Source organism: Myotis daubentonii, chromosome 2 (assembly GCF_963259705.1).
Source record: "Myotis daubentonii chromosome 2, mMyoDau2.1, whole genome shotgun sequence".
NCBI lineage: Eukaryota > Metazoa > Chordata > Mammalia > Chiroptera > Vespertilionidae > Myotis > Myotis daubentonii.
The window spans coordinates 50,323,354-50,349,225 of NC_081841.1; the positions used below are offsets into that span (position 1 = coordinate 50,323,354).

General features: G+C 51.3%; 1 protein-coding gene and 1 long non-coding RNA gene across 13 annotated transcripts; one reads left to right on the forward strand and one right to left on the reverse strand.

The window, feature by feature from the left end:
• The first annotated feature begins 4,445 nt into the window (after positions 1 to 4,445).
• Positions 4,446 to 25,837, forward strand: PRPF40B (pre-mRNA processing factor 40 homolog B). 12 transcript variants are annotated; one of them, XM_059682794.1, is made up of 25 exons: positions 9,119 to 11,813; positions 12,575 to 12,718; positions 13,029 to 13,094; positions 13,752 to 13,779; positions 14,004 to 14,029; positions 14,161 to 14,271; positions 14,540 to 14,660; positions 14,741 to 14,765; positions 14,997 to 15,200; positions 15,423 to 15,552; positions 15,636 to 15,700; positions 16,219 to 16,383; positions 16,485 to 16,593; positions 16,951 to 17,101; positions 17,810 to 17,943; positions 18,547 to 18,661; positions 18,803 to 18,894; positions 23,216 to 23,332; positions 23,559 to 23,696; positions 23,904 to 23,999; positions 24,181 to 24,267; positions 24,459 to 24,636; positions 24,878 to 24,939; positions 25,051 to 25,194; positions 25,295 to 25,837. In XM_059682794.1, the coding sequence occupies exons 1-25, from the start codon at positions 11,496 to 11,498 to the stop codon at positions 25,385 to 25,387; spliced, it is 2,919 nt and encodes a 972-aa protein (XP_059538777.1). In that variant the 5' UTR covers positions 9,119 to 11,495; the 3' UTR covers positions 25,388 to 25,837. The 12 variants fall into 12 exon arrangements, with proteins under 12 accessions (XP_059538778.1, XP_059538782.1, XP_059538781.1 ...); XM_059682795.1 differs by adding an exon at positions 4,446 to 4,632 and having other exon boundaries at positions 11,733 to 11,813; positions 18,547 to 18,894; positions 25,051 to 25,837; XM_059682798.1 differs by adding an exon at positions 6,997 to 7,322 and having other exon boundaries at positions 11,733 to 11,813; positions 18,547 to 18,894; positions 25,051 to 25,837.
• On the reverse strand, positions 6,481 to 16,955 carry LOC132227560 (uncharacterized). The gene is made up of 2 exons (XR_009451207.1): positions 16,500 to 16,955; positions 6,481 to 7,001 (listed from the first exon to the last, which is right to left on the reverse strand). It is a non-coding gene; the product is annotated as an uncharacterized LOC132227560 (long non-coding RNA).
• Positions 25,838 to 25,872: the final 35 nt, after the last annotated feature.

The following is a 25,872-nucleotide window of genomic DNA, read 5'->3' on the forward strand; positions in this document are numbered from 1 at the left end:
CTAGAGAAAGATTGATCCTAAGGCGGCAGTGGGGTAACCATATGGTAAAACAGAATTGATTGTGCCAGATGGCTTACCACCCGAAGAAGGAAGTCCTAAAGATGCTGACAACAGAGGTTCCCTGCGGTGAAGCTGTGGCCAACGAGGCCCATCATGTACGGAACCCGCAGGGTACAAACGCTTCCAGTAGGCTTTCTGGGAACCCACCCTTACATGTGAACAGACAGCCAAGGATTATAAAACCTTCAAGAAAACAATCTAACATGAAAGAGACCAAAACAACAGAAAAAGAAGTTTAGAGAAAACAGAGATTATGCAGAAAGAAGAAAACTTAAATAAAATTATAATAGCTTCAGAGATAAGCTAAGCTAATGCAACTCTGAAAAAAATGAGATGCTATATATGAATATGCAGAGAATAAAAACAGGTGAGAGTAATGAACATCTTTAAAATAGTAATACTCAGAATATTTCTCAGTAGATAAAACTGAGATGGGAAGATAAAATTGAGAAAATATCCAAGAAAACAAAGTAAAAAGATGGAAAGTCGGAGAGAAAAATAAAAAACTAGAAGAGCCAGTCTAGCAGAACCATCCTCTGAATTATAGGAGTTTCAAAAAAGAAACAACAGCCCTAGCCAGTTTGGCTCAGTGGATAGAGCATCGGTCTGCAGACTGAAAGGTCCCAGGTTCAATTCTGGTGAAGGGCACATGCCTGTGTTTCAGGCTCGATCCCCAGAAACATCATCATTGATGTTTCTATCTTTCATTCCCTTTTCCTTCCTCTCTCTGAAATCAATAGAAATAAAAACGAATAAAAATATATTTGAAAAAAGAAAAAAGAAACAACAGAGAAAATGGAAGGGAAGATATCACCAATGGGATGGTTCAATATTATTTCCCAGAAGTGAGGGGCACTGAGTGTCCAGCACAACAAACAGCCTCTCACCAAAACATATCAGTGCCATTTCAGAACACTGGAGACATGAAGACGTTCAGAGAGGGGGAGAAAGTCACAAAGGATAAGGATTTAAAGGCTTTCATCTCAAAAGCAATGAGGAAAACTAGAAGGTAATGCCCCAATGCCTTCACAATTCCCAAGAAAGTCAATTCCTAGCTAAACAATCAATCCAGTGTCTGAGTAGAACAATGGCCATGTCAAACATGCAAAGTTTCCAAACAATGCATCACCCTCTGTCTCAGGAAGCTCCTGGAAGATAGTCTCTTCCCAAAAGAGGGAATAAATCAAGAAAAAAAAAAGACATTGAATAAGGCAAAACAAAGATCCAACAAAGGAGAGAGGCAAAGAAAATACCCCGGAGGATGAGAGTGGAGATGCCAGGTTGCCAGATGTTCAGCAAGGATACAGGCTAAACCCTCAGAGCGGAGCAAGTCAGAGGCTCCAGCAGAGATGTCTTCAAGAAGGTGAAGTTGATAGAATATCTGTTGTATCTAGATATTCTGAGAAAAGATTTAGACAGTTTGGAGAAGATTTTAAGGCAGGTTTTGATAAATACATAGACAACTAAACAAATTTTAAAAAACAAGATAATTATTCATTCCAGGAAAAATGAAAAATTGTGCAGGAAAGGAAGAGTAACCAAAGTCTTCTACATGGCTCAGTTCTGAATGGAATATATAGTCACAGTGTTGTAAGAACTAAAAATTGAACTAGCAAAAATTATCAAGTTAAATTTGGCAGAAGGGAGATGGGAATGAGGTATAAGAGTGGGGAGGGAGTAAGAGGGGGAAATCCTCAAATCTGCCCCTATTGCTTGTGGGGGCTAGGGCAAAACTACAATGGAGACTCACATACTAAATATATATTTTAAATATATTTTATTGATTTTTTTACATAGAGGAAGCGAGAGGAATAGAGAGCTAGAAACATCAATGAGAGAGAAACATTGATCAGCTGCCTCCTGCACACTCCCCACTGGGGATGTGCCCACAACCAAGGTACATGCCCTTGACTGGAATCAAACCTGGGACCCTTGAGTCCACAGGCCGATGCTCTATCCACTGAGTCAAACCAGTCAGGGCCTAAATATTTTAATGTTATAAATTAAGCTAATAAATCTATCTATATACATAAAAGCCCAAGCAACCCAATGACTGGTCAACCAGTTGCTATGACATGCACTGACCACCAGAGGGCAGATGCTCAGCGCAGTAGCTGCCCCCTGGTGGTCAGTGCACTCCCACAGCAGGAGTGCCACTCAGCCGACCAACCCATCCCAGTGGCCCATCAGCCCGGCAGCAGCCACTCACTCCCTCAGAAGTCCTGCTGGTCCAATCTCCAGAGAACGGGCCAGGCACCAATGGACTGGCGCTGCCAGCCTCCTGGAAGTCGGCCTCAGGCACTGCCACTGCCTCCGCTTCGCTTTTCCTCCCTAGATGGTCCACAAGGAAGAAACCACATAAAAGCGCCACCAGGTGGCTCACGACAACCAGTGCAAATGTCAGCAGGACAGATCAGGATCCTGGGCCAGCAAGAACATCCCACCGCCTGCCCAGAGGGCTGATCACATCCGGCCACCCCTCATTCCCCTCGGGAGGGGCGCCAGATGCAGGGCTCATGGCTGGTGAGTGCCGAGGCTGCAGCGTGAGCCTCTCCCAATCAGGACTGACTGGGTGCGAGCCCCCGGCAGGTGCAGTGGGGCCGGGATGAGCAGGAGCGGCAGGCGGCGTTGGACTGCCGGTTTCCGCCCAATCCCCGAAGGCCACTCCGAGGGACCCCACCCGTTCACAAATTCGTGCACTAGGCCTCTAGTACCTTCATAAGGGCTTGCAAGGCCAGGTTCTAAATTAGAATTTTTGGAATCCTTAGAGTTCTATACTAGAAAATAGCAGCCCCAACCCCTGGCTCTTGCCTGACCCTCCTTCCCTTCTGATTTTGCCTCTGTTCTGCACTGAGAGAGCCTTAGACAGGATCCTGTGGACACCCTAGCTTGTTCTCACACCTCTTGCTGTAAAGAGCTGTCTTTGACTACCCTTCAGGCCTAGAGATGCCCACACCGTCAGCAAGACCTGGCTGGGGAGAGGAGATCCAAGGAAGAAGCTGGTACAAGCCCACAAAGCGAGTTGGGCAGGCAATTCCAGGGCCCCAGGTGTTGGGGATATGGCATAAAGGGGGGTAAGTGGTCTTTGGATGGGCATATCCCCTTGAACTGACCCTGTGAGGAAGGACCCAGCCAAAAAGGAAGTTTAAATACCTGAAAATGGAGAGAGGGCTCTGCTTTTAACAAACCTTATACAATTATTTGACTCTCTAAAATAGGTGTCTATGTATTCTAAGAAATACTTCGTAGAAGAAAAGAAAAGATTTATAAAAATAAAATCTGATAATAAAAGTTTGTGGAACCTCTGAACCTTCTGCTATGCCTAGAGGTCTCAATAATACAGTTTGAAAACCACAGGACTGCTCCCTCATGTGAGGCCATCTAGGTGTTGGAATGAAAACCACAGCGACGTTTCTCTCTACAATGGCCCCCAGAATGAATCCCTCTTCCTGTCCTCCCATCCCTCACCTTTAATTTAGGACACCTACTTCCCGTTGGTTGTTTTCCTACTTCTCCCCTGCTGGGCTCTGGCCTCCTTGCAAGCAGGGACCCAGCTGAGTTCTTTGCGCTGCAGCACCTAGCACAGTGCCAGACAGAGGACAGGCTCGGCCACGTGTTGATGGACAAAGGAAAAAGGAAGCCCTGTACCCGGGCTCCGGAGGGAAGGAGTTTGCCTTTCTGCACAGGCATGCCTGCAGCCCTGACACCTTCGGCATATCCATTAAATAGCTATGGGTTACAATTCTCTTATCTTAACACCACCGCATTTATCGCACATCTTTAACACCCATAAAGGATTGGGTCCCTGCTGCAAATCTCAAAAGTAACTTCGGGATCACGTGAGAAGCACGTGTCTGCCCCATGACCGCAGGGAGTTTGGGGGGTGGAGGATCTGTTTTGTTCTGTTTTTCAATTTGCTCAGTGCCGGGAACTGTGCCTCACACCTATCAGGTGCTCAATAAGTAGTTGTTGGGTGAATTAATGAATTAAAACGTATTCAAAATAACTGCGCATGGGATGGAAACACGCTTTGTGAAGTGCAAAGATACACCTATATTCGGAATAAATACTTAGGTTCAGGCCCTGGTCCTGGGAGCGAGTGCATGGGACCCCGCCGCCCCGAGCGCCTTGTGTGGCGGACGCGCCAGCCGAGCCGCGAAGGCCGGGAAGCGGCGGGCCGAGGCGCGGCGGCGGCTGGAGCGCAGGGCGGGAAGGAGAAGCGCCGTTGGCGCGCGCACAGCAGCCCGCGCCCCGGAGCTCCGGCCGCCTGGTGCGGTCGGGCGTCCGCGCAGGGGCGGTCAGTCGGAGCGCGGAGCAGGTGCGGCCGCCTCCAGTGGGCGGCGCTGGACCCGGCGGGGCGGGGCCGGCCTCTCCGCGCCGGGGGGCGGGGCCGAGCCGGGGCGCTCCGGGCCGGTGCAGGGCCCGGCTGGTCGACCGGAGCGCCGGGGCCCCGGCCACCAAGGGGTGCGACCCCCTCCTGGTCCCGCCTTCCCGGCTGAGGTCTGGCCAATCAGAGAGGCTTTTACTAGCGGGTGGGCGCAGCCGGCTCAGCTGCTCCGAGGCCCCGGCATGGTAACGTTCTCGTGCGGGGGTGGAGGGGCCCGGGCTGTTCCACTGCGCCCCCCGCGCCCCGGCCCGGGGCCAGGGGGGCGGGGAGGCCGCCGGGGGTACGCGGGACCCCGAGGGAGGGCCAGGGACTTGAGGGATGAGGGCGAGGAGCCCGGGAGGAGGAAGGGGGTCGGGGACTTGGGGAGAAGGGGTGGGAAAGGCCATGATGGAGGATGGCGGGAGGGGGCTGTGAGGGGAATGGGCATTGCGGGATTGGGTGAGGGGACAAGGGCGGAGTGCAGGGTGGGTTTGCGGAGAATGGTCAGAAAGAAGATGGGGAGCAGGGGGTGTGGGAACTGCGGGACAAGCGGGGAGCCGGGAGCCCCCGTTTCTCCTGGGATATTGGCGTGCGACATGCCCCTCCCCAGACTCGGTGCGAGTTCCCTTCCGAGACCCGCTCGCGCCCTGGCCGCCTCCTGCGGTGAGAAGGGCCCGTCTCCTGAGCAGCGAGGCCCGGCCCCGCCCGGGCGGGGTGCCCACGGAACAGGGGAGCAGAGCCCCGGGGTCCCCGCCCTGGCGCTGCCCTCGACTCCCTGCAACAACTCGTGTGACCTTGGGCAAGTCACTACTTTTCTGTGGGCCTCCGATTTCCTGTCGATGGGAAAAAGGGAAATGGTTCGGAATGGCAGCCCGCATCGCTTCCAGCCGCACCGTGGAGTGGCTCCTGAGGAGAGGTTTCGGGAGAATGGGTTCTAAGAGGCGGGGAGACAAAAGGATGAAGATGGAGGCAGGCCTTTCGCCGGGGCTGCCGAGAGTCCCCGGGGGGTGGGGGATGGGGCCCGCAGCCCGCAGCCCGCGAGCGAGCGGGGCGGGCGGACCGGCGGGCGGGCGGACCGGCGGGCGGGCGGACCGGCGGGCGGGCGGGCGGACCGGCGGGCGGACAGCCCGGCCGCATCCCGTCGGAGCGATGCAGGCCTCTCCCAAGTAGAGGAGGCGGCGGCGGAGACCTCCCCCAGAAGGAGGGAGGCCAGGAGTAGCATCTTCCTCAGAGGGAGGATAAGATGGCAGGCTAGACGGCAGCCCTGGAAGATAGATGCTAGGAGAGCAGCGTCTTCGCAGGCAGGAGGCGCGCTGCGGGTTCGGGAGAGCGGGGCCGAGGGTTGTGGGGAACAGGGAGAGGAGGTCATGCTGCCGGGCGGTTGGCGAAGGGCAGCCTGTGGCCGGACCGCGTGCAGACGGTCGGCCGGTCCCGGCCCGTGATGCTCTCCTCCCGGGTGAAGACGGCCTCTTTCCGAGAGGGGAGCCGGTCAGACTTCATTCATCGCACACAGCTCTGCGAGGAGCGGGGCAGACCCGGGCAGCCGTGGGACCATCTAGCTGTGCGTGAGGGTTTCAGGATTGTGTGAGGACTGGGGAAGAAGACAGGACGATACCTGAAACCTCCATGATTTTATTAACCAATGTCACCCCAGTAAATTCAATTAAAAGAAAGAAAAGAAGTGAACATAAAGAACACACCAGTGAATCTGAATGAAAGAAATGCCCGTGGCACCATCATTCTTGCTAAAAGGAAGTGTTTTGAAGTATTTGAAAGCACAGACTTTGGGGTCACCTGCCTCTGCCATTTAATCTCTTTGAGCCTCAGTTTCTTTATAAAATGGGGATAAGAACCTCTAAGATGGTTGTGAGGATTAAATGTTTGTCATGGTATTTGGCTCATAACAAGCACTCAATAAATATTAGCTATTAGCTGCTACCACCCCCCCCCTTTTTTTTTTTAATTCTCACCTGAGAATATTTTTCCAGTGGTTTTTTAGAGGGACTAGAAGGGAGAGAGAAAGAAACATTGATCACATCAATTGGTTGTCTTCCGAATGCACCCCAACCAGCACCTGTACCCTGACCAAGGTCCGCACCGAGCCTGCATGTCAGGTACATGATGCTTCCGACTCTTTCTCATGCCCCCTGCTGGGGACTGAGCTGGCAACTTGGCCCAAATGGGGAATGGAACCTTCGAACCCTCCGACGCTCTAATCACCGAGAAAACCAGTCAGGGCAATCATTTCCTCTTTCCATTCTTTCTCTTTCTCTGCTCTTGTCCTTTTTTCCTTTTGTTCTTCTTGAATCTTCAATTCTGAGATGTCCCTTAGATGTGGAGAATGAGAAGAATTGATTGCATCTGGGGCCGGGGGGTCTTTCCACTGGTCCAATGACCACATTATGATCAGATGATCAGTTGTCTTGCATCTCTCCCCGGCCCACAAATGTGTTTTTGTTCCAAGGAAGACACAGGATCTGCTTCTCTTTCAGCCCCTTTTTCTGTACCTCTTTCTCACATGAGTTCCTTCAGATTCTCACCCAGAAGTGTAATAAGATCCAAAGTTGTACAGGCACTGCAGCAAAAGAGATAGGAGAAGGGGTGTTTAGGAAAGAAAGTATAGACATCGCACAGGGGAGCTTAGCACAGGGAGGGCTTTGGAAGTTCCATAGAAATTTATGGTCATGCTATTGCTCTATCCAGAAACAGCCCAGTGTCTGGATCCTTGCCAGGGATCTCCATTCTAAGTTAAAGATGGTCATATACACTTAGTTTTTCATTATTTAGGTTTTTCCAAGCCAATAATTTGACTCCAGTTCCCTTTCCACAGCCACACAGATCTCTGCTAAGCTGCCTCTCATCACAGTCAACCTTTACCCAGAGAATTTTTATAAAGGTACCTGGGCACATTGTGTGGGTGCGGGCGTACACACACACACACACACACACACACACACACACACACGCATGCCTATTTTTAGAATATTCCAGTATGCAAAAATCTAATAAGGTTAAGGATGAGTCTGCGTTTTATCACAGCACTTTGTCTGCAGGGCCCTGCCTAGACACTCAGAGGAGGCTTAAAAAGAGAAAACTCAATCTCTGAATGTAGGGAAAACCCCATCCAAGTAGGGTGACAGGCAGTCCCAGGATCCTAAGGCAGCTTGAGGTGGGAAAGTGTGGCGTGAAGAAACACCCAACAAACATCTACAGAGTAGCATGTTGCTTGGTGCAAAGTAGTGCAGCATTTATCCTGAGGAGACACAAGTAGATAGGAGTGTGTGTATGTGTGAAGAATAGTCATAAAGATAACCCGAAGGAGGTGAATATTGGATCATCTTGAACAAGGTGAGAGACAAAGTGGAATAAAAGAAACACATGGAGTAATTTGTGTGTAAAGGAGAGGAGGGAAGTCATTGAGTCAGGAGGAGCCAAGAAGAGTTATGGCATGGGCCTTGTTCAAAGACTTTGAATGTTAAATTAGAGATTCTGTAGGGTGAGCAATAGAGACCCACCACTGATTGTCAAGCAAGAAAATGTTGGATCCTTGCTGATTTAATAACTACATGGGTTTCAGGGGAAATGCTGGAGTGAAAAAACAGACCTGCTTCCTGTGGCAAGGACTGTGCTTTTAAGGGAGTAGGGCTGGAAGGCAGATTCGATCTAGTCCTGGCTCTGTCCCTAACCAACTGTAGGAATTATTATTCCCCTAGTTTTCTCATCTGAAAAAAGAGGGCTACCTTGGGTGGTTGCCAGAGTCCCCTCTCCATCTCTGACATCCTGTGTTCCCTGAATAACTACTAGGCCTTACCGATGACTTTGTTTTGTGGGACTTGTCAAGACCATTCAGTCATTAAGGCAATATTTGTTAGCACCTACTGTGTGTCAGTAGCAGGTAGTGAGGAAAATTCAATGGGGATAGGATATTGGGATGAGCAAAAGCAGATAAAGTCTGCCCCTTAGAGTTTGCAGCCTAGTGAGGCAGCAAGCAGATATTTCATTGATTCCAAGACTCACAATCTAACATTTCTGAAGGCAAGATGCATCTTAAGATCAATGGAGTAGCATGATTTAATTGGCAGGCATTTGTTTTTTGTTAATGCCACATGGTAAATCAGAATTGTACAAATAACTGTAAAATTCCAGTGGATAATTGCTGATGGGAAAGGTATATGGTGTACAAGCATGTAAAGGAGGGTACTGACTGGTCTGCTGGGTTGGAGGAAGACTTTTTTAAGGAAATGATGGCTGGTAGATGTGAAGGATATGTAGTTGAGATGTGTGGGGTTGGTGGGAAGATTACCTCATGCAAAGGTGGGTGCCTAAGGTGGAGAATTGAGAGTAGGTGAGTGTGGCTGGAGCACAGACCCAGGAGCTCAGCATGGGTGAGTCTGGCAAAGCAGTTGGGAGCAAATCTATTATAGCCTCCCAGGTCCGAGGCAGAAGTTTTGGTCTTTACACTAAGAACAGTGGGAAGCCATTGAAGAGTTTTAAGCAGGGAAGTAACATGGTCTGAGGAGCATTTAAAATATATATATCTTTATTGATTTTGGAGAGGGAGAGAGAGATCGAAACAAAGATAGAGAATCATTGATCGGCTGCCTCCTGCACGCCCCCCACTGGGGATCGAGCCCAAAACCTGGGCATGTGCCCTTGACCGGAATCAAACCCGTGCCCTTTAGTCCCTCAGGCCAATGCTCTATCCATGAGCCAAACTGGTAGGGCCTGAGGTGCATTTTGATGAGCTCATTATGGCTGCAGATTAGAGTGAGAGACCCAATGAAAGGGTTGGTAGGCATGGAGGAGGAAATGGAGAGGAGTAGATGGATTCCAGAAATCTTTAGGAGGTAAAATTAATAGGACTCAGCGATGTATTGAGAAGGAAGAGGGAGGTGTGGAGAGTGACACATTTCCAGTCTTGGACAACTGGGGCACCAGTCTCTGACATGGGAGCCTGGTAGGACCCACAAAGATAGTTACACAGCATTTGGGAAGGTAGAGTGGATCCTAAGGCAGCTTGAGGTGGCAAAGTGTGGCACAAATAATTGGATTTCTTCCCATATGATTAGTTTCTGACTTCCCATGCTAAGGAAAGTATCGGGGCAAGAGCAGGTATGATACAGGACTAGAGGAGTTGAACACTGAGAAAAGGTGATTCAAGTTGGAGTAGTTTGGCTTACCCCCTTCTCTCCTTAGGACAAGGGGGGCAGGAAGAGAGGAGGCACAGATATTGGTAAAGGTAGAGATTAGAAAGTATTTTTAAAAGCTGAGATTTCTTAGGCAGATGGCTTGATCTGCCTTGGAAGCAAAGAAGAGTCCCGGCCTGTGTGGCTCAGTGGTTGAGCATTGACCTATGAACCGGATCATGGTTTGATTCCCAGTTAGAGAACATGCCCGGGTTATGGGCTTGATACCCAGGATGGGGCGTGCGGGAGGCAGCTGATCAATGATTCTCTCTCATCATTGTTGTTTCTATCTCTCTCTCCCCTTCCTCTCTGAAATCAATTTTAAAAAACCATGCTATTAAATCTTTTTTAAAAACGAGAAAGCTACATTAAAAATAAGTAAATGAAAAGAAAAGGATAGTCCAGAGGCCAAAGGGACCGTGAGCACTATGCAGGACTCTGGTGCCTTCCTTTAAAAAAAAAAAAAAAGAGCTGAGATTTCTCAACAAAGGAATAATTAATTGGGCAGCAGCAAGGTGGCCGTTGGACCACCTTTCCCTGGGTCTCTTCCCTGTACCCCCCCCCCAACCCCCTTTCAAGCAAAGAGGAGGAATGGCAGGGCCTTTTGGCTGCATTTCCACACCTGAGTTTACTCAGAGTTTTTTTGAGTAGGTGACATAGTCATATGATTGCATATTTAAAAGTTACAAAAGGGCATATAGTGGTAAATCTCCTTTCCACCTCAGTCCCCCTCCCACCAATTTGTCACTTTTGTTTCCGATTTTTATACAAGTGATAAAACTTTGCAACACTTTGCTTCTCCCCCCATTTGTTAATATATCTTAGAGGTTGTTTCATATCAAGACAATGAGCTGCTTCATTTTTTATGCCTGCATAGTATTCTATTTTATGTTTGTAATTTCGTAGTTATGTATTGGTGGATATTTAGGCTGATTCTAATCTTTTGTTTTCACAAATAATGCTGAAATGGAAATCTTGTGTAGACATCATTTTGGCCATATGGGGCTTTATCTGTAGGATGAATATTTAGAATTGGATGGTTCTGTGTAGAGAGAATTTTTCACTCACTTGTCATTCATCTATCCAGTATTTATTGAGTGCCCATTATGTGCCAGATGCTCTTGCAGGTTCCAGGAATCCAACTTTCAACAAGTCAGACATGATCCCTGCCCTTGTGGAATGTTATTACCCTCTATTAAAAGGAAACAAAAAAGGAGACCAGAAGAGAATAAATTGGGAGGATCTGCTTTAAATAGAGTCAGGAAGACTTCTTAGAGTAAGTGACATTTAAGCTGAGAACTAAAGGATGGGACATGGCCCACCATTAGGTGTAGGATGGGGAAACCTAGGCTATTCAGAGCCTCACCCGGAGGCGAGGAGTTCAGGGTCTGTAGGGGATCATACTGGGGCTAGCGTAGAGGTGGAAGTGAAAAGACCCCGGTAGTGTGAGGGCAGGGTGGGCTGTCTGTCTCTTTCATACTCCTTTTCTGCATTTTAAAAATTTGCCACATAAGTCAGGGGAGGAGGAGTACAGCTAAAGAGATGAAGGAGGTGATTGGGAGTGGAAGATATCAAAGAATGAGTGACTAAAGATGAGGCCAGATAGGGGAGGGGTCTGGTAGTAGAGGAGAGTTAGGGAGACTAGTACTTATGAAGGACTATTTATTATTTGTGTTTAGAGGGCTCTGTACCTGGCTGAATTCAGGTGGGGAAACAGGAAAAGAGGCCACTTCCTTCCTGGATATTTTATGAATGAGAGGCCACAGTTTAACTGGTCTGAGGGAGGCACAGCTTTGCCTGCAGACAGGAGAGTGGATGAAATGCCTTGGGCAGAGCCAGTCTGCCTGTAGTATAGCCTCCAACCTTTCTGTGGCTTTAGCAAAATGGAAACTTCTAAATTAAAGATGACATTGAAGGGACTCAGCCAGCTGGCTCTGGGCTGGTGGAAGAGAGAGCAGACCTATCCAGGGCTCAGAGCTGGGAGTGGGCAGGAAGTTGGTCTTGGAGACTCTTTCTCTGAAGTTTATGCTCCTTTTTTATGCTCACCCCTCTGTTTCCCTTTTGCAAACGCCCATCTCTTTGCCTATCCTGGGTCCTATGACTTTTCTCTCCCTCAACAGTCGGTTCCCGATTCTGGTCCCCGGCCCCCAGCAGCGCCTGCCCCCTTCCCACCGGGGCCCCCCATGATGCCACCACCCTTCGTAAGTTTTATGCCTTTCCCTGGGCTTGGCTTTTCCAGCCTGCACCCTTTAATTCCCCAGTCCCTAGCACTGCTGCACGGTTTTCATGTAAAAAAGCTCTTTTCTGCTAACCCTGGAAGAGGGATGGTTTTGTTGGGTTATTGGGGTGGGAGATGCTGCTGTTCAGCTCTCCGGTCATAAAGTTGACAGTTCCTCTTTGTCTTTCTGTCCTGGGGACATACTGGGGCTAGCGTAGAGGTGGAAGTGAAAAGACCCCGGTAGTGTGAGGGCAGGGTGGGCTGACTGTCTCTCTCACTTCTCCTTATCTGTCTTTTAAAAATATGCCACATAAGTCAGGCTAGAGTAGCAACTGATGGTCATTGAATTGGAGAAAAAGGGGTGGGAGGCAGGGCACTAGGGATTTGGGTACCTGGACACATGCCTTTTGGCCCTGCATCTGAGAAGCCTCTTTGAGGAGAGTTGCTAAAGAAATGGAGCCTTCCAGCTGCAGTCTGGTGGTGGTTGTACTTTCTTTTCCTTCTCCCTTCCTTACCTCTCAAGAAGCTGTGTGCTTGCCTGTTAGACCCAGAGGACCCCCCAGTTACCAGTCTTTCTCAGTGGTGAGGGGGGTGGCAGTTTCATACTTTGTGCTTAGCAAGCTAAACTTTGGAATTGCCTCAGAGCCAGGGTGGAAGGTTCAGGTGAGAGATAAGTGGATGTTTTCTGCCAGAACCAAGGCAGTGTCTTCTCTGCTCAGCATCTCTTCTTTTCCTCATTTCCAGATGCCCCCTCCAGGAATCCCTCCGCCCTTCCCTCCAATGGGGCTACCGCCCATGAGTCAGAGACCACCAGCCATCCCCCCCATGCCACCTGGCATCATGCCCCCAATGCTACCACCAATGGGGTCACCACCACCACTCACACAGGTAATCCTTTCCTCTGCACCAGGACCTCAGAAAACCTGTCAGTTTATCTGGGGATGGAGATGAGAGTTGGGGATCTGGACTTCAGGAACTGGGGAGGGGAGGTAGGGAACTTTGGGACAGGCCAATGTGGGTTTGTCTGCTGAATGACTGGAAAAAACTCTCGGGCTAGGCTAGAAGCCCATAATCCCTCAGGGGATTGCCCGAGGAGGTGCCCGTGTGAAGATCATGAACACAACAGAATCTCTTAGGTCTCTGCCAAGCCTGTGCCTGCCCCCACCTCAGTAGCTGGTTTTTGTCTTTATATCCATAGATACCAGGAATGGTACCTCCCATGATGCCAGGAATGCTGATGCCTGCAGTGCCTGTCACCGCAGCGGTAAGCACTGGGGCCAGCAGGAAGCAGCTCTGTATTTCAGCACTGTGGGGGTCTGATTGGGAGTTCAGGGATATGGCCTCCATTCTTTCTCTCTTCTCATCGGATCCATCCTGGTTCCTGTCAGCATTCCCCACACTTGAGTCCTCTCCAGCCAGTACTTGGCTCTTCTTGTTTCTCACTCTTCCCCAAAGGCATATACATTCTCTGTTGTTATTCGCCATTGTGTCCCTCTCCCTTAAGGAACACACTCGTGCCAGACCCTGCTTGACCTCACAGAGCTAGCACTGTGGACACTTAAATACAGTCCCCCTTCATGTCTTTTTAGTCTCTGGAGAAAACAACAGCACTTGAGGATCTCGCTGTGCCTTCTTGTGCTGTTGCTCAGTGTAGTAGAGTCTGAGTAGGATGTAGAATTTGGCATCCACTGTGGAAGGGATGGGTCTCAAGAAAATACTCTCCCGTGTGGAAAACGAAGAAAGGAGTCGCTGTGTGATTCCCCCAGGGATCCTAGAGCCACCACCCGGGAGGGTGGGGCAAGCATGTTAGGTAGCAGGACACGTGGATCTTGGCCTGGCCTGCTTCTCCATCCCCCATGGCCTGGGTCCTGGGGGCCACTGGGCTTGGCCCCAACCCTTCCCCCTCCTCTTTCTTCGGCAGACGGCTCCAGGTGTGGACACCGCCAGCTGTGAGTCTTCTGGGGGCCTGCTCCCCCCAGGCTCGGAGGTCGGGGGGGACAGGGGAGAGGGGACTAGAGTCCACCCTGGATCATGCCTGTTGGGATGCCAGGGAGCCTGGGATGTTGATGGGACCAGGGGATATATATTGGGGATGGAGTAAGGGAGGAATAAATGGGGATAAGATGCAGGTTGAAGCAAGGACTTAGTATCTTTCCTTTGGCTTCTTTTCTAGCTGCTGTGGCTGGGACAGGCCCTCTGGTGAGTTTTTCCAGCTCAGGGATCTCTGGGTAGAAAGGCTGAAAGTGGGGGGCTAATGGTTTAGTCTTTGGGGTGAGGAGAAGCTTTGGGAAAGGGGCCTTGACCACCATTCTGTGCCCCCCCTCCCCCAGAGGGCCCTATGGAGTGAGCATGTAGCCCCTGATGGGCGCATCTACTACTACAATGCTGACGACAAGCAGTCCGTGTGGGAGAAGCCCAGCGTGCTCAAGTCCAAGGCGGAGGTCCTGAGCTGGGCTTTCTGGCCCTTCCTTTCAGCTGCCCTGACCCTTCTAAGTGCTTGATCTCCCCTGAGTCTATAAACCATACACATTATAGTTCCTCTGATCCCAAGATCCCTGACAACCCCAACCTCCCTAGGATCTCAGGAAGTCCATCTTGCCCCATGTTGAGCCAGGCCAGGTGGTAGCTAAAAACTCCTGGGTCCCTCTACTCACTGCATCCCCTTAGTTCCATCAGCCCACTGATGTCGTCTGACCCATCTTCTTATAGCTGCTGCTGTCCCAGAGTCCCTGGAAAGAGTACAAGTCGGACACAGGCAAACCTTACTACTATAACAACCAGAGTAAGGAGTCCCGCTGGACCCGGCCGAAGGACCTGGATGACCTCGAGGGTGAGGATGGTGGGCCTGGATAGGGGCCTCTGGAGGGTGGCCCTTGCTACCCTGTGACCATGTATCTTTTCCCATTGCAGCTCTAGTCAAACAAGAGGCTGTAGGGTAAGTAACTTGCTCATCTTGCTCCCCTATCCATCCATACTTGGGGCCACCTGAGGTGTGGGACTGGTATCTCTCCCCATGATCCCTGCTCTGTGGAAGGAAGAGCAAATGCTCAGTCTCCTTGTGGAGTGGTTCACTGTGTCCCCAGCCCCTCTCAGAATAGAGTCCTGCCAGCCCTTGACCACTTCTCCCTGCTCCATTCTGGATTCTGCCCTTCCGGCTCGCCTGCAGGAAACAGCAGCAGCAGCCCCAGACACTACAGACGCAGCCTCCTCAGCCACAGCCTGAGCCCCCACCTGCGCCTCCTGGCCCCACCCCACTGCCTGTGAGCCTGCTAGAACCTGAGCCGGGTGGGAATGAAGATTGCGATGTGTCAGATGCTGTCCAGCCCCCGGAGCAGGGGTTCCTGCAGCAGCCAGAGGAGAGCCCCAGCAGGTGAGGCTGTCCCCACAGCATTCTGGATGCTGGCCTCGGGTTGCCAGCCTGGTTCAACCTTTTATCTCTACTAGGCCTCTTGGAAGGATCTGGGCATGACCTCTAAAGGCAGAAAAGGGCTGCCCTAGGGAGCAAGAAGGGGGTGGCTTGCTGTTGATCACCAGGGCACTGAAACTACGGGGGCTGGGGGATGTGGTGGCTGAGTCTCCTTTGCTTCCCCAGTTCTGCTGCACAGCATCAGCCACCACAACAGGAGGAAGAGGACTCAAAGCTAGAACCAGAGAGGTCTGGCCTCAGTTGGAGTAACCGTGAGAAGGCAAAGCAGGCCTTTAAGGAGCTGCTGAGGGACAAGGTACGGGAGATGGGGCTCCCAGGGTAGGCCTGGAGGGGGCTGGAGGGGGCCAGGCTCTGTGACACCCACCTGCTCCATTCCAGGCTGTCCCCTCCAATGCCTCATGGGAACAGGCCATGAAGATGGTGGTCACCGACCCCCGTTACAGGTAGGCCTGGGCAGAGGGAGCCAGGCCTTCAGATCCTGTTCATGAGAGCAGCTGGGTCAGGGACTCCCTGAGAAACCCCAGCTCGATACTTGGGCCCCAAGGGGCCAGGGTCAGGAGAGTGGTAGATGAGTGAAGGTTCAAATGGAAGAGAAGCGATAGAGGACCTCCAGGAGGGAAAGGTGTCTGACATGAGACATTCAATAAATGCTTGTTGAATTGAAGTGATTTGAATTAATTGGGGTAAGGGGGGAAGGTAGGGCAGATCACTGACTGCAACTTGAGCACCCCAAAGCATAAGGGCCGGGTATTATCAGTGTCCTGGAACCCGTCTCTTCCCTTCACTACCTCTCACCCTTCCCCACATCCCAGACATTTTTCTTGCCTCCCTGTCCCCTGGAGCCCCTGCAGCCTGCTGTGCCCATGCATAGACCCCTCACACAGGCCTGTGAAGACCTGTTCCCAGTGTGCCAGGCATGAACCACAGGGTGGCTCAGGCTGACTCCTCTATTCCCACCCAGTGCCTTGCCCAAATTGAGTGAGAAAAAGCAGGCATTTAATGCCTACAAGGCGCAGCGGGAGAAGGAGGAGAAGGAAGAGGCGCGACTGAGGGCCAAGGAGGCCAAGCAGACCTTGCAGCACTTCCTGGAGCAGCATGAGCGCATGACCTCCACCACCCGCTACCGGTCAGGGGCCTGGGCTGGGGCAGGGCTGGGGGACCCTGAGACCACATGTGCCCAGGGCCTCTGGTCTCTGCCTGCCTACCCACAGCTCATGTGCTCCACAGGCGGGCAGAACAGACCTTTGGGGAGCTGGAGGTCTGGGCTGTGGTCCCCGAGAGGGATCGAAAAGAGGTTTATGATGATGTCCTCTTCTTCCTGGCCAAGAAGGAGAAGGTAATAGTCACTGGGCTGTTTGCCTCAGCCTCAGTCTCATCTTAGAGTCTTCATGTCTTCGCTCCTTATGGACCAGGGTCATTAATTTCTCCGATGCCCCAGGGTCCTAGCTCCTTACTCTGAAGCTGACGTAGCACTTGCACATCCCTTCATTTCTGCTCTGGGCCTACAGCCCGGGGCATGGGAGGACAGGAAGGACTCCCTGAGGGGTTGATCTGTAACCTGTGCTCCTTCCCCTTTGTGGGGACATGAAAACCTGGCAGCTGGCCCTCCTAGGGTTCCCTAGCTACCTTCTTTTCCCCAAAATCCTCCTCTGCCCGGACCACTTAAGTACTTTGGCCTGCCCTGCCTCTCCAGGAACAGGCCAAGCAGCTCCGGCGCCGCAATATCCAGGCCCTGAAGAGCATCCTGGATGGGATGAGTAGCGTCAACTTCCAAACCACATGGTCCCAGGCCCAGCAGTACCTCATGGATAACCCCAGCTTTGCTCAGGACCATCAGCTTCAGAGTGAGCCCGGGCCTCCACTCCCACCTGTCCCTTCCCCTTTCGCCATTGACCTGGGTCCCCAGAGCCTATTTCACACATCTCACCTGTACCTCCTGTCCTCCCGGACATCTAGGAGTCCCCAGAACTCAGTCCCTGGACTCTGGAGATGCCAGAATGCTCAGGTTACCCTCTCCCTCCGGGGTCCACTGTTGATCTAGAGATGTGTGTCCTTGGAGGAAGAACTCGGGATAGAAATCAGAAGACCTGGAGATGAGGACTGTTATAGCTGATGTGAATTGTCTTAAATTGTCATGGCACTGTGGGCATTAACTAGTCACACGCGTTAGGATAAGCTGCTGTTGGCCTGTAATCACTGGCAGTATCAGAAATAACACTTTCTGAAGTTGGATCACAGCCTGATTGATTCCCAGTTCCATAAACTGTGAAGCCTTAGATCCTAAGAGAACTGATTTCATAAACATGATGACTTTGGTAACTAAATTTACAAGAGCTGAATTCTTGCTGATTTTTTTCTTATGCAATTAATGATTCCTCCTCAAGAACAACCGTTCCAGTACTCCCTCCCAAGAGCCCTCTTTTCACATTGCCCCACCATCCTGGCTGTCCCCAGCACCTACGGGGGCAGCATCCTCAAAGCAGTGGGGCTGTGGGGAACCGAGAAGGTATCCCACTGGTGTAACACCTGCTGAGCCTCCTTTCTGTGGTTAGACATGGACAAGGAAGATGCGCTGATCTGCTTTGAGGAGCACATCCGAGCTTTGGAGAGGGAGGAGGAGGAGGAGCGGGAGCGGGCCCGGCTTAGGGAGCGGCGCCAGCAACGCAAGAACCGGGAGGCCTTCCAGGTATCTTTGCCGCCCCCTGGAACAGAGCTCAACTCTGCCCCGGGCCATATCGGGCCCACTGTTTTGTCTGTGCCCAGCTCTGTTCTGTCTCCACAAGACCGCTTTATGCCTATGGTTTCCTGTGCTGTGTCCCCTCAACTTGGCTTTGCTCCTTTAGGGAGATGAGATGTATGCACCACCTAGAAACTGTCAGCAGGGAGTACCCTAAAGGCAGCTTGGCAGCCAGGCTGCTTGTGTGCCTTTGGTGGGAAGCCAGACAGGCACAGCTTATCCTCCAGGTTGGAGGTGGCAAATGTGGTGGTGGTGGCTGTAACAAAGCGGAGTTGAAGCCAAGTCCTAGGAAGACGGTGCTGCAGGCCAGTTTTGTCTTTGCCTCCCAGCCTGGCTCACTCCCATGTTTTAGTCTGTCCCTCTCTGTATTTACATTCTTCCCTTTCCCATTGCTTTCTGCCTCCCCATCTGTGTCTCTTCATCTCTGCCTCCCTGGCCTGCATTTCTTCAATCTGGATTGTCCCTGCCTCTCCTGCCATCTCCTATCTTCCTCCTTTGGCTCCACCTTCCTCCCTGTCTCACTCTCCCTATAACCGGCCTTTCCCTGCACAGACCTTCCTGGATGAGCTGCATGAGACAGGGCAGCTGCACTCTATGTCCACCTGGATGGAACTGTACCCAGCGGTCAGTACTGATGTCCGCTTTGCCAACATGCTGGGCCAGCCGGGTAAGACAGCTGGGCTCCCCTTCTCTGGCCTGGCTTCCTGCCCTGCCAGCCTCTCTGCACCCCCACTCCCGGGTCCTGACCCGACCCTCAGGCCTTGGGAAGCTGCCACCGCCAGGCCCCCCACCCTCCCTCCCCCCGCAGGCTCCACCCCTCTGGACTTGTTCAAGTTCTATGTGGAGGAGTTGAAGGCACGATTCCATGATGAGAAGAAGATCATTAAGGACATCCTTAAGGTGAGGGAGGCCTGGGGTTGTGATGGATGCAGGCTGGGTACAGGGCACGGTCCAGACAGGACTCCCTGATAAGTCCTGTTTTGCAGGAGCATTGTAGCTCAGTTCAGTAGATATCTACTGTGATCCCTTATGTGGCCTGGGGACACAGAAATGAATAAGATACCATTTCTGCCCATAAGGAGCTCATGGCCTAATAGGAAGATAGATGTGACAACTGTCATACAGAGGGACAAGTGTTATTACAGAGACAAGAATCAGAAGAATTGGCATTTAAAATGCACTTTTAAGAACTAGGTGGAAGAGGGTGGAGGGCCTGGGCATGAGGAACTGCAGGTGCAAAGGCGAGGGGTGGACAGGGTTTGAGGAACAGGAGGCATAGTTAATCAAAGCCCACAGCCAGGTTCCTTCTGGTCTGCCAGTGTTTTAGAAAAGTTTGGAATTTTGGCTAACATTTTAAGATCAACAGGTTGCACATCTTCAGCTTCTTTTGGAAATTTGGATTGTTTAGTAGCACTGGACTGGTTTTGCAAGGCATTCAGTGGACTCCAGCTGAGATGCCACTGTCTCTTAGAAGGGGTATGGCATCCTTAGCGTCACTCCCTGTCATGGAAGCGAGTTCAGTCGACATTTACCATCGCATATACCCTTTACTTTTCTTACACTGGAGAAATAGTTCTGAGTATCCATGTCTATCAAAGGTGGAAAAGTGAGTGATGGACTATGAGAGCCTTGTGTTTCTGATGAAGAAAACAGAGAAAGCATACTTAGGGGAAGTGAAGGACATTCTAATGCATTTGAGGAGGCAATAGGCACAGTGGTTAGGAGCATGACTGAAGGCAGACTACCTGGGGTAAAAGTCCAGCTTAACCACTTACTAGTTGTGTGACTGTGGGTGGATTATTTAACCTTTCTGAGCCTCAGCTTCCTCATCTGAAAAATAGGCGTTTTCTACCAAAGCATACCTAATTACGAAGGGCAGTAACTTGGTACTTGAGGTGAGAAAGATCTGAGAATAAAGCTAGAAATGTCCCACTGCACACTCAACATTTCATGTGTTTTGCCTTATAAATTCATGCAGGTATTACATTTTAATACCGTGTTGCTTCTCTAATTAATATAAACAATATTTTAAAATTACTGACCTTAAGACATACCATATTGTCCTGTGGCTTCCTCTGTTTCTCTGGAACCACATGTCCCAGTTTGGAAGTAGAGCCCTCTGTGTAAATTCCTTGACTACTAAAATTTGGATTTTTATTTTGTAAGTACTGGGGAGCCAAGAAATGATCTGATCAGATGACACCTTGGAAAAGACCTGGTGAGAGTGTAGCGTAGTACCTCTCAGACTGTATTCCTTAGGAATAGGATAGTATCTGAAGCCTCAGGATACTAAAAGTGATCATGGCAAGTAATTAAAATAAAATCTGAGCTTGAGTCATCTTCTCCTAACTCCCCCCGAGACCACTGTCTGCTGTCTGAGCCATGTGATAGGAAAGTGTGAGCAGCCCTGGATTCTCAAGGCTGTGTCAGAGGTGTGGGAGGTGAGCAGGGAGAGCAGTCAGGAGCCTACCATAGGGATCTAGGTGGGAATTGAGCTCATGCAGGGCACTGGAGGTGGCAGGTGAGAGAGCGGTAGTGTTTCAGCTCTTTGAGACTCCCTAGGTTACCTCAGAGGTGCCTTGTGACAAACATGGGGGTAAGGGAGGATGGAACGGTATGTTCTTTCCTCTGTTTACATGTACAGCAGCTTCTCTTGTATACATCGAGGTTCTGTATAAGATTTTTATTGAAAAAAAGTTTCTGCTGTTAAAAAAATGAAAGTTTAAAATAGTAGGATAGTCACCCAGAAGTAAAATTGACAGATGTGTGTGTGTGGAATTAAGGGTAAGGAATAAGTGAGGCGAGAGGGGATGATGGCACCATTGGTAAGGATTAAGCAGGAAGAACAGGGCTGGAGAAAATAAGAATTTCATTTGAGAAATTATTCTTAAAAACAACCTTGGGGCCAGAAGGGATAAACTAAGCACCATATATTAAATAGAATCTATAATATTAAAAGTGTAATATGCTAATTAGACCAGGCGTCCTTCCGAGTGAAGCCGGGGCTGCGAGGAAAGCCCGGGTCCTGGGTGCCAGAGGGAAGCCGGTGCCAGCAGCCAGGGGAAGGAAGGCCTACTCTTGCACAAATTTCATGCATCGGGCCTCTAGTAATCATGTAAAGTAGAAATCTTGTCCCAGGAGAGCTAAATTTTATTGGATGCTTAACTTTTAGTATAAGTGCTCTGGTACTACTGACAGGTCTGCAGAGGCCTATCACTGAGTCCCGTCTCTCCACACCTCTAGAGAAAGAAGCTGCTTTAGGCACTTTCTCTTCCCCTTTTGGGATTCTGCCAACAGAAGGTTGACAAGCCCAGGAGGCCCTGTGGCCATTCACCAGTCGGAGAGACTGTGGTGGTGCCTCACCCCAGAGGATAATGCAGAGAGCCCCAAACTTGGAGCAGCTGGGAGATACGGGGGGAGGAGCGGAGCAGTGCTCATGAGAAATGAATTTTCTTAGGACCTGCTGAATTTGAAGTGCCTATGAAATACCCAATCTAGTATGGGTCTGAAAATGAGAGAGATGGAGAATGAGATTGCTAGGGACGGTGTCAATTGAAAAGACTAAGTGCTGTTCTCAGGTGCATAAGTGCATGCAAGAGATATAGTAAGTAAAAGGGGTCAGAGAGACAGGAGGGGACCTTGGAGGGGAGCATTGAAGAAGTGAACAGCAGAGGTGCTGAGGACCAAATGAGCAAGGACAGAGAAGGGGCCCTCAACCTTTGGGAGAGCAGTGTCCATGAAGAGGGTGGAGTGGGTGCAGCACAAGCTTTAAGAGTTAGGTAGCTCCTGGCTGTTTATTAGGTGAGACCTCTGCAAGTTATATAATGGCTCTGAACCTCAGTGTCCTTGTCTGTAAAATGGGGATAATTTTATGTGCGCGGATGTGAGAATTTAATAACATTTGTATTGTCTTGCTTATGGTAGGCTCAATAAATGTTTATTCATTTTCCTTTGTGCTACATTTAAATATTTTGAAACAAAGGAAAAGAAGCAGGTTGTTAAGCCTGAGGAAGGGTGGAAAGAAGTTCCAGATTAAGTGAGGTGTGTGTGTGATGGAAGGAGTCAGTGGAGAGGTGAGATTGAAGCGTTCAGTTTCCTAAGAGAGAGATTGATATGTTTGAGAAGGACTGGAGAGTGTGAGTTGAAGAAGTCCTCTTGGAAGAAGCAAGAAGAGTATGCCTTTGCCATCAGCAGCAAGTTAGAGCTGTGTGGAGGGAAAGGAAGGGACGTTGGGCCTGTGCCCCAGCTGGAGAGCCAGACTTCAAACCAAGTTGTCTTGGGCCAAGTGAGATAACTTTCCTAAGTCTCTGTGTTGTGAATCTTAGATGAGAATCACAGAGCCTGACTTATGGTGCTTTGAGAATGTGAGGTGTTTGGGAGTTGCACACTTGATGGCCCCTGTTTCGCCTGTGGGTCAGGTGATCTATGTGGGTGTAGTGCCTACAAGTATGGGCTTTGGTGTTAGAAAGACCTGGGGTAGAGCTCTCATTCAGCCATATACTTATTAGCTATTTGCCTTTGGGCAAATGCTCTGGTTTCTCTAAACCTTGGTTTCTCCTTCTGCATAAAATTAAGAGACTAGGATTCAATGCATAAATTTAGGAAGGTGAGGATTAAATGAGCGGTGTATGAAGCACTCAGCATGGTAGCTAGTACTAGTAAGCACTCAGTAAATACAGCCCAGGAGGGGGACCAGCAGAGGTTGACTGAGAATGCAAGGAACTTACTGAGCAGCAGGAGGGCCCGGAGGGGGCCCAAGCTTTAAGCCAAAGGAACAAAGAACTAATTGTGAGTCTACCGCCATGAACATGCCCCATCTCATCTGATATTGGATTGGAAGTTAAGCAGGGTTGAGCCTGGGTAGTGCTTGAATGGGAGACCACCTGGGAATACCAGGTCTATAGACTTTCAAAAAAAGAAAGAAGAAGAACTGATTATAAGGAACTCGGGCATTAATCAGTAGGCACGGTACACACACACACACACACACACCCTGCTTCCTGTCTGCCTTCCCCATGTGAGCCAGCCCTCTAGCTCTCTGTGACAACCACAGCAAGGCTAGGCACGGGGCTTAGTCATTAGGTGAAGACTTGGGCAGCGTGGTTTCTGGATGCACCCTCGTCCTGTGGATCTCTGGGGTGGGGACTTCCTGAGCACCCTGTGGTTGGACCCTCTGCCTGCCCTGGAGGTGCCCTGGCTTCATGCGCTGCTGTGCCCACAGGACCGGGGCTTCTGTGTGGAAGTGAACACAGCCTTTGAGGACTTCGCCCACGTCATAAGCTTTGACAAGAGGGCTGCTGCGCTGGACGCAGGCAACATCAAGCTGACCTTCAATAGTGTGAGGGGTTGGGCAGGGCGGGGCTGTAGCCAAGTCTTCTGCTGAAACTCATCCCTGTGTATTATTTCATTCCTTCTCGCTCACTGCCCCAGTGTAACTATACCCCAGTTCAGGGGATGATGTTAGGAGCCCAGACCCCAACTTCCCACCTCCTAAGGTATGCCTGAATGGGGCCCAGGCACCCACCCCCCTGGGTGACCCTGTACTGTGTGCTTTTTGCCCTCAGCTACTGGAGAAAGCAGAGGCACGGGAGAGAGAGCGGGAGAAGGAGGAGGCACGAAGGCTGCGGCGCAGGGAAGCTGCCTTCCGAAGCATGCTGAGGCAGGCCGTGCCTGCTCTGGAGCTGGGCACTGCTTGGGAAGAGGTCAGGACTGCAGCCTGCCACCACACGCCACCCCCTCAGTCCTGAGGGCAGCGGTGCTTCTCCACCAGTGGGGGCTCACCCCACTCATAATACAGCTGGGGCCAGCTCCGGCTCCCTTCCTTCCTCCGCCCCAGCCCTGCCCTGTGCTCACGGCGGCACCCATGCCGTGCCGGGGCTGGTCTGATCAGCAGTGCTCTCCCGTTCAAGGTCCGTGAGCGCTTTGTGTGCGACTCAGCCTTTGAGCAGATAACCCTGGAGTCGGAGCGGATCCGGCTCTTCCGGGAGTTCCTGCAGGTACTGGAGGTGAGGCAGAGCTTCTGGTCCTCCGCACCTGTCCCAGTTGCTTCAACACCGAGGGCAGCTCCAGAGACCTCCCCCGCCTTCTCGGGCTCTTTTCCCTGGACATTAAGGAGGGGGAGGTCTTCGGTAGGCTGGATAGTCCTGGGGCTAACCCTGGCGCCATCCTTACCCCTGCCTCTTCCAGACTGAATGCCAGCACCTCCACACGAAAGGCCGGAAGCACGGCAGAAAGGGCAGGAAGCACCATCGCAAGCGTTCCCACTCGCCCTCAGTAAGTGGTGGGTAGGATATGGGTGAGGCTGGACTGTCTTGGGGAAATAACTTTTCTCACTCCCCTCGATGTTATCTCCCTGGGAGGGAGATTTGAGGATTCTTTTGGCCTTGGATCCTCCTCTCTGCCCCAGTTCCCAGACTAAGGGCTTCTGGGATGTCGGCCTGACATGTATCTGCTGGTTTGCCCAGGGCTCCGAGTCGGAAGAGGAGGAGCTGCCCCCACCATCTCTCCGGCCCCCCAAGCGGAGGCGGCAGAACCCCTCCGAATCTGGCTCTGAGCCCTCTTCCTCACTTGATTCATTTGAAAGTGGGGGTGCTGCCCTTGGAGGACGGGGCTCCCCATCCTCCCGCCTTCTCCTTGGATCAGGTAAGCAGCTGGGAGCTGGAGAAGTTAGCCCAGACTGAGGAGGCCCTGGGAGCCACAGCCCGTGCGGGTGGAGCGGGTTGGGAGGGCTGCACCTGTCGGAGAGGAAGAACTTCCCGTCCCTGACTGAAGACTTCCTTGGCAGGTCCCTGTCTGAAGAGTGAGCAGACAGAGGGACTGTGGCCGAGGAAAGGGCGATCCCTCCCTTCTCCCAGGAACTTAGTGGGGGGGTTTCTATCTCCAGATCATGGCCTTCGGAGAGCCAAGAAACCAAAAAAGAAAGCTAAAAAGAGAAGACACAAGTCGGTGCGTAGAGAAGGAACTTCAGCCCAAGGCCCTGCTCTTGTGTGAGATCTCTTCCACCCGCCTCCAGCTGTCCTTCACAGGAACTGAGGGGGCGGCTCTGGACTCTTACAGAACAGTCCTGAGAGTGTGACAGACCCGGAGGAGAAAGCTGGCAAGGAGAGTGATGAGAAAGAACCAGAACAGGACAAGGACAGGGAGCTCCGGCTGGCAGAGCTCCCTAATCGCTCCCCAGGTTTTGGAATCAAGAAGGAGAAGGTGAGAGGCAGGTGCCTGGTCCCAGCCCAGGCAGCGCTCTGTCCAGGCCTCCATGGCCTTCAGGGGAGGCAGTGGGTGAGCTGTGCCTTTGCTCCCCCAGACGGGCTGGGACACATCAGAAAGTGAGCTGAGTGAGGGGGAGCTGGAAAGGCGGCGGCGGACACTCCTACAGCAGCTGGATGACCACCAGTGAACTGACCAGCGGCTCTGCCTGGGTCTGTGGCTACTAGGTCACCCTCACCGTCTGCCCCAGACTTCTTCCTTAGTCTGGTCTGTCCATTTTTCCTCAAGTAACCCCACTCCCAACACACCATTGCCAGCACCTGCTAAGGTTGCTCATGGTGTTCAACAGTCCCCTACTTCCCGGACAACTAGTGCAGTCCTTGCCCTCAGCCCCACAAAATTGGTGGTGTACGCCACGTGGGGTGGGTGGTGCCAGTAGATAGGATGTGAGAAGGGGCCTCCAGGGAAGAGTGACAGGCTGGTGGACACAGCCTGGGTGGCAGAGGGCGGGGTCCCTACCCTTTAGCATCAGTGCCTGCTCCTGCCTGCACGGGGCCCTGGGGCTCCACCAGTCCTTCCTCCAGCCCTGGGACCCTGTCTATGTGTGTTTTGTTTTATAAATAACAATATTTATAACATGGCCAGTAGCTCTTTTGTCTTCATATACCACTGGGT

What these genes read in the sequence shown, in the direction of transcription:
- PRPF40B (XM_059682788.1), top strand. Translation starts at nt 11,496, where the DNA reads ATGGAAACTTCTAAATTAAAGATGACATTGAAGGGACTCAGCCAGCTG. An exon ending in AGGTGTGGACACCGCCAGCT is followed by an intron (nt 13,780 to 14,003) that starts GTGAGTCTTCTG and finishes CTTCTTTTCTAG; the next exon opens with CTGCTGTGGCTGGGACAGGC. An exon ending in ACCTCCACCACCCGCTACCG is followed by an intron (nt 16,384 to 16,484) that starts GTCAGGGGCCTG and finishes TGTGCTCCACAG; the next exon opens with GCGGGCAGAACAGACCTTTG.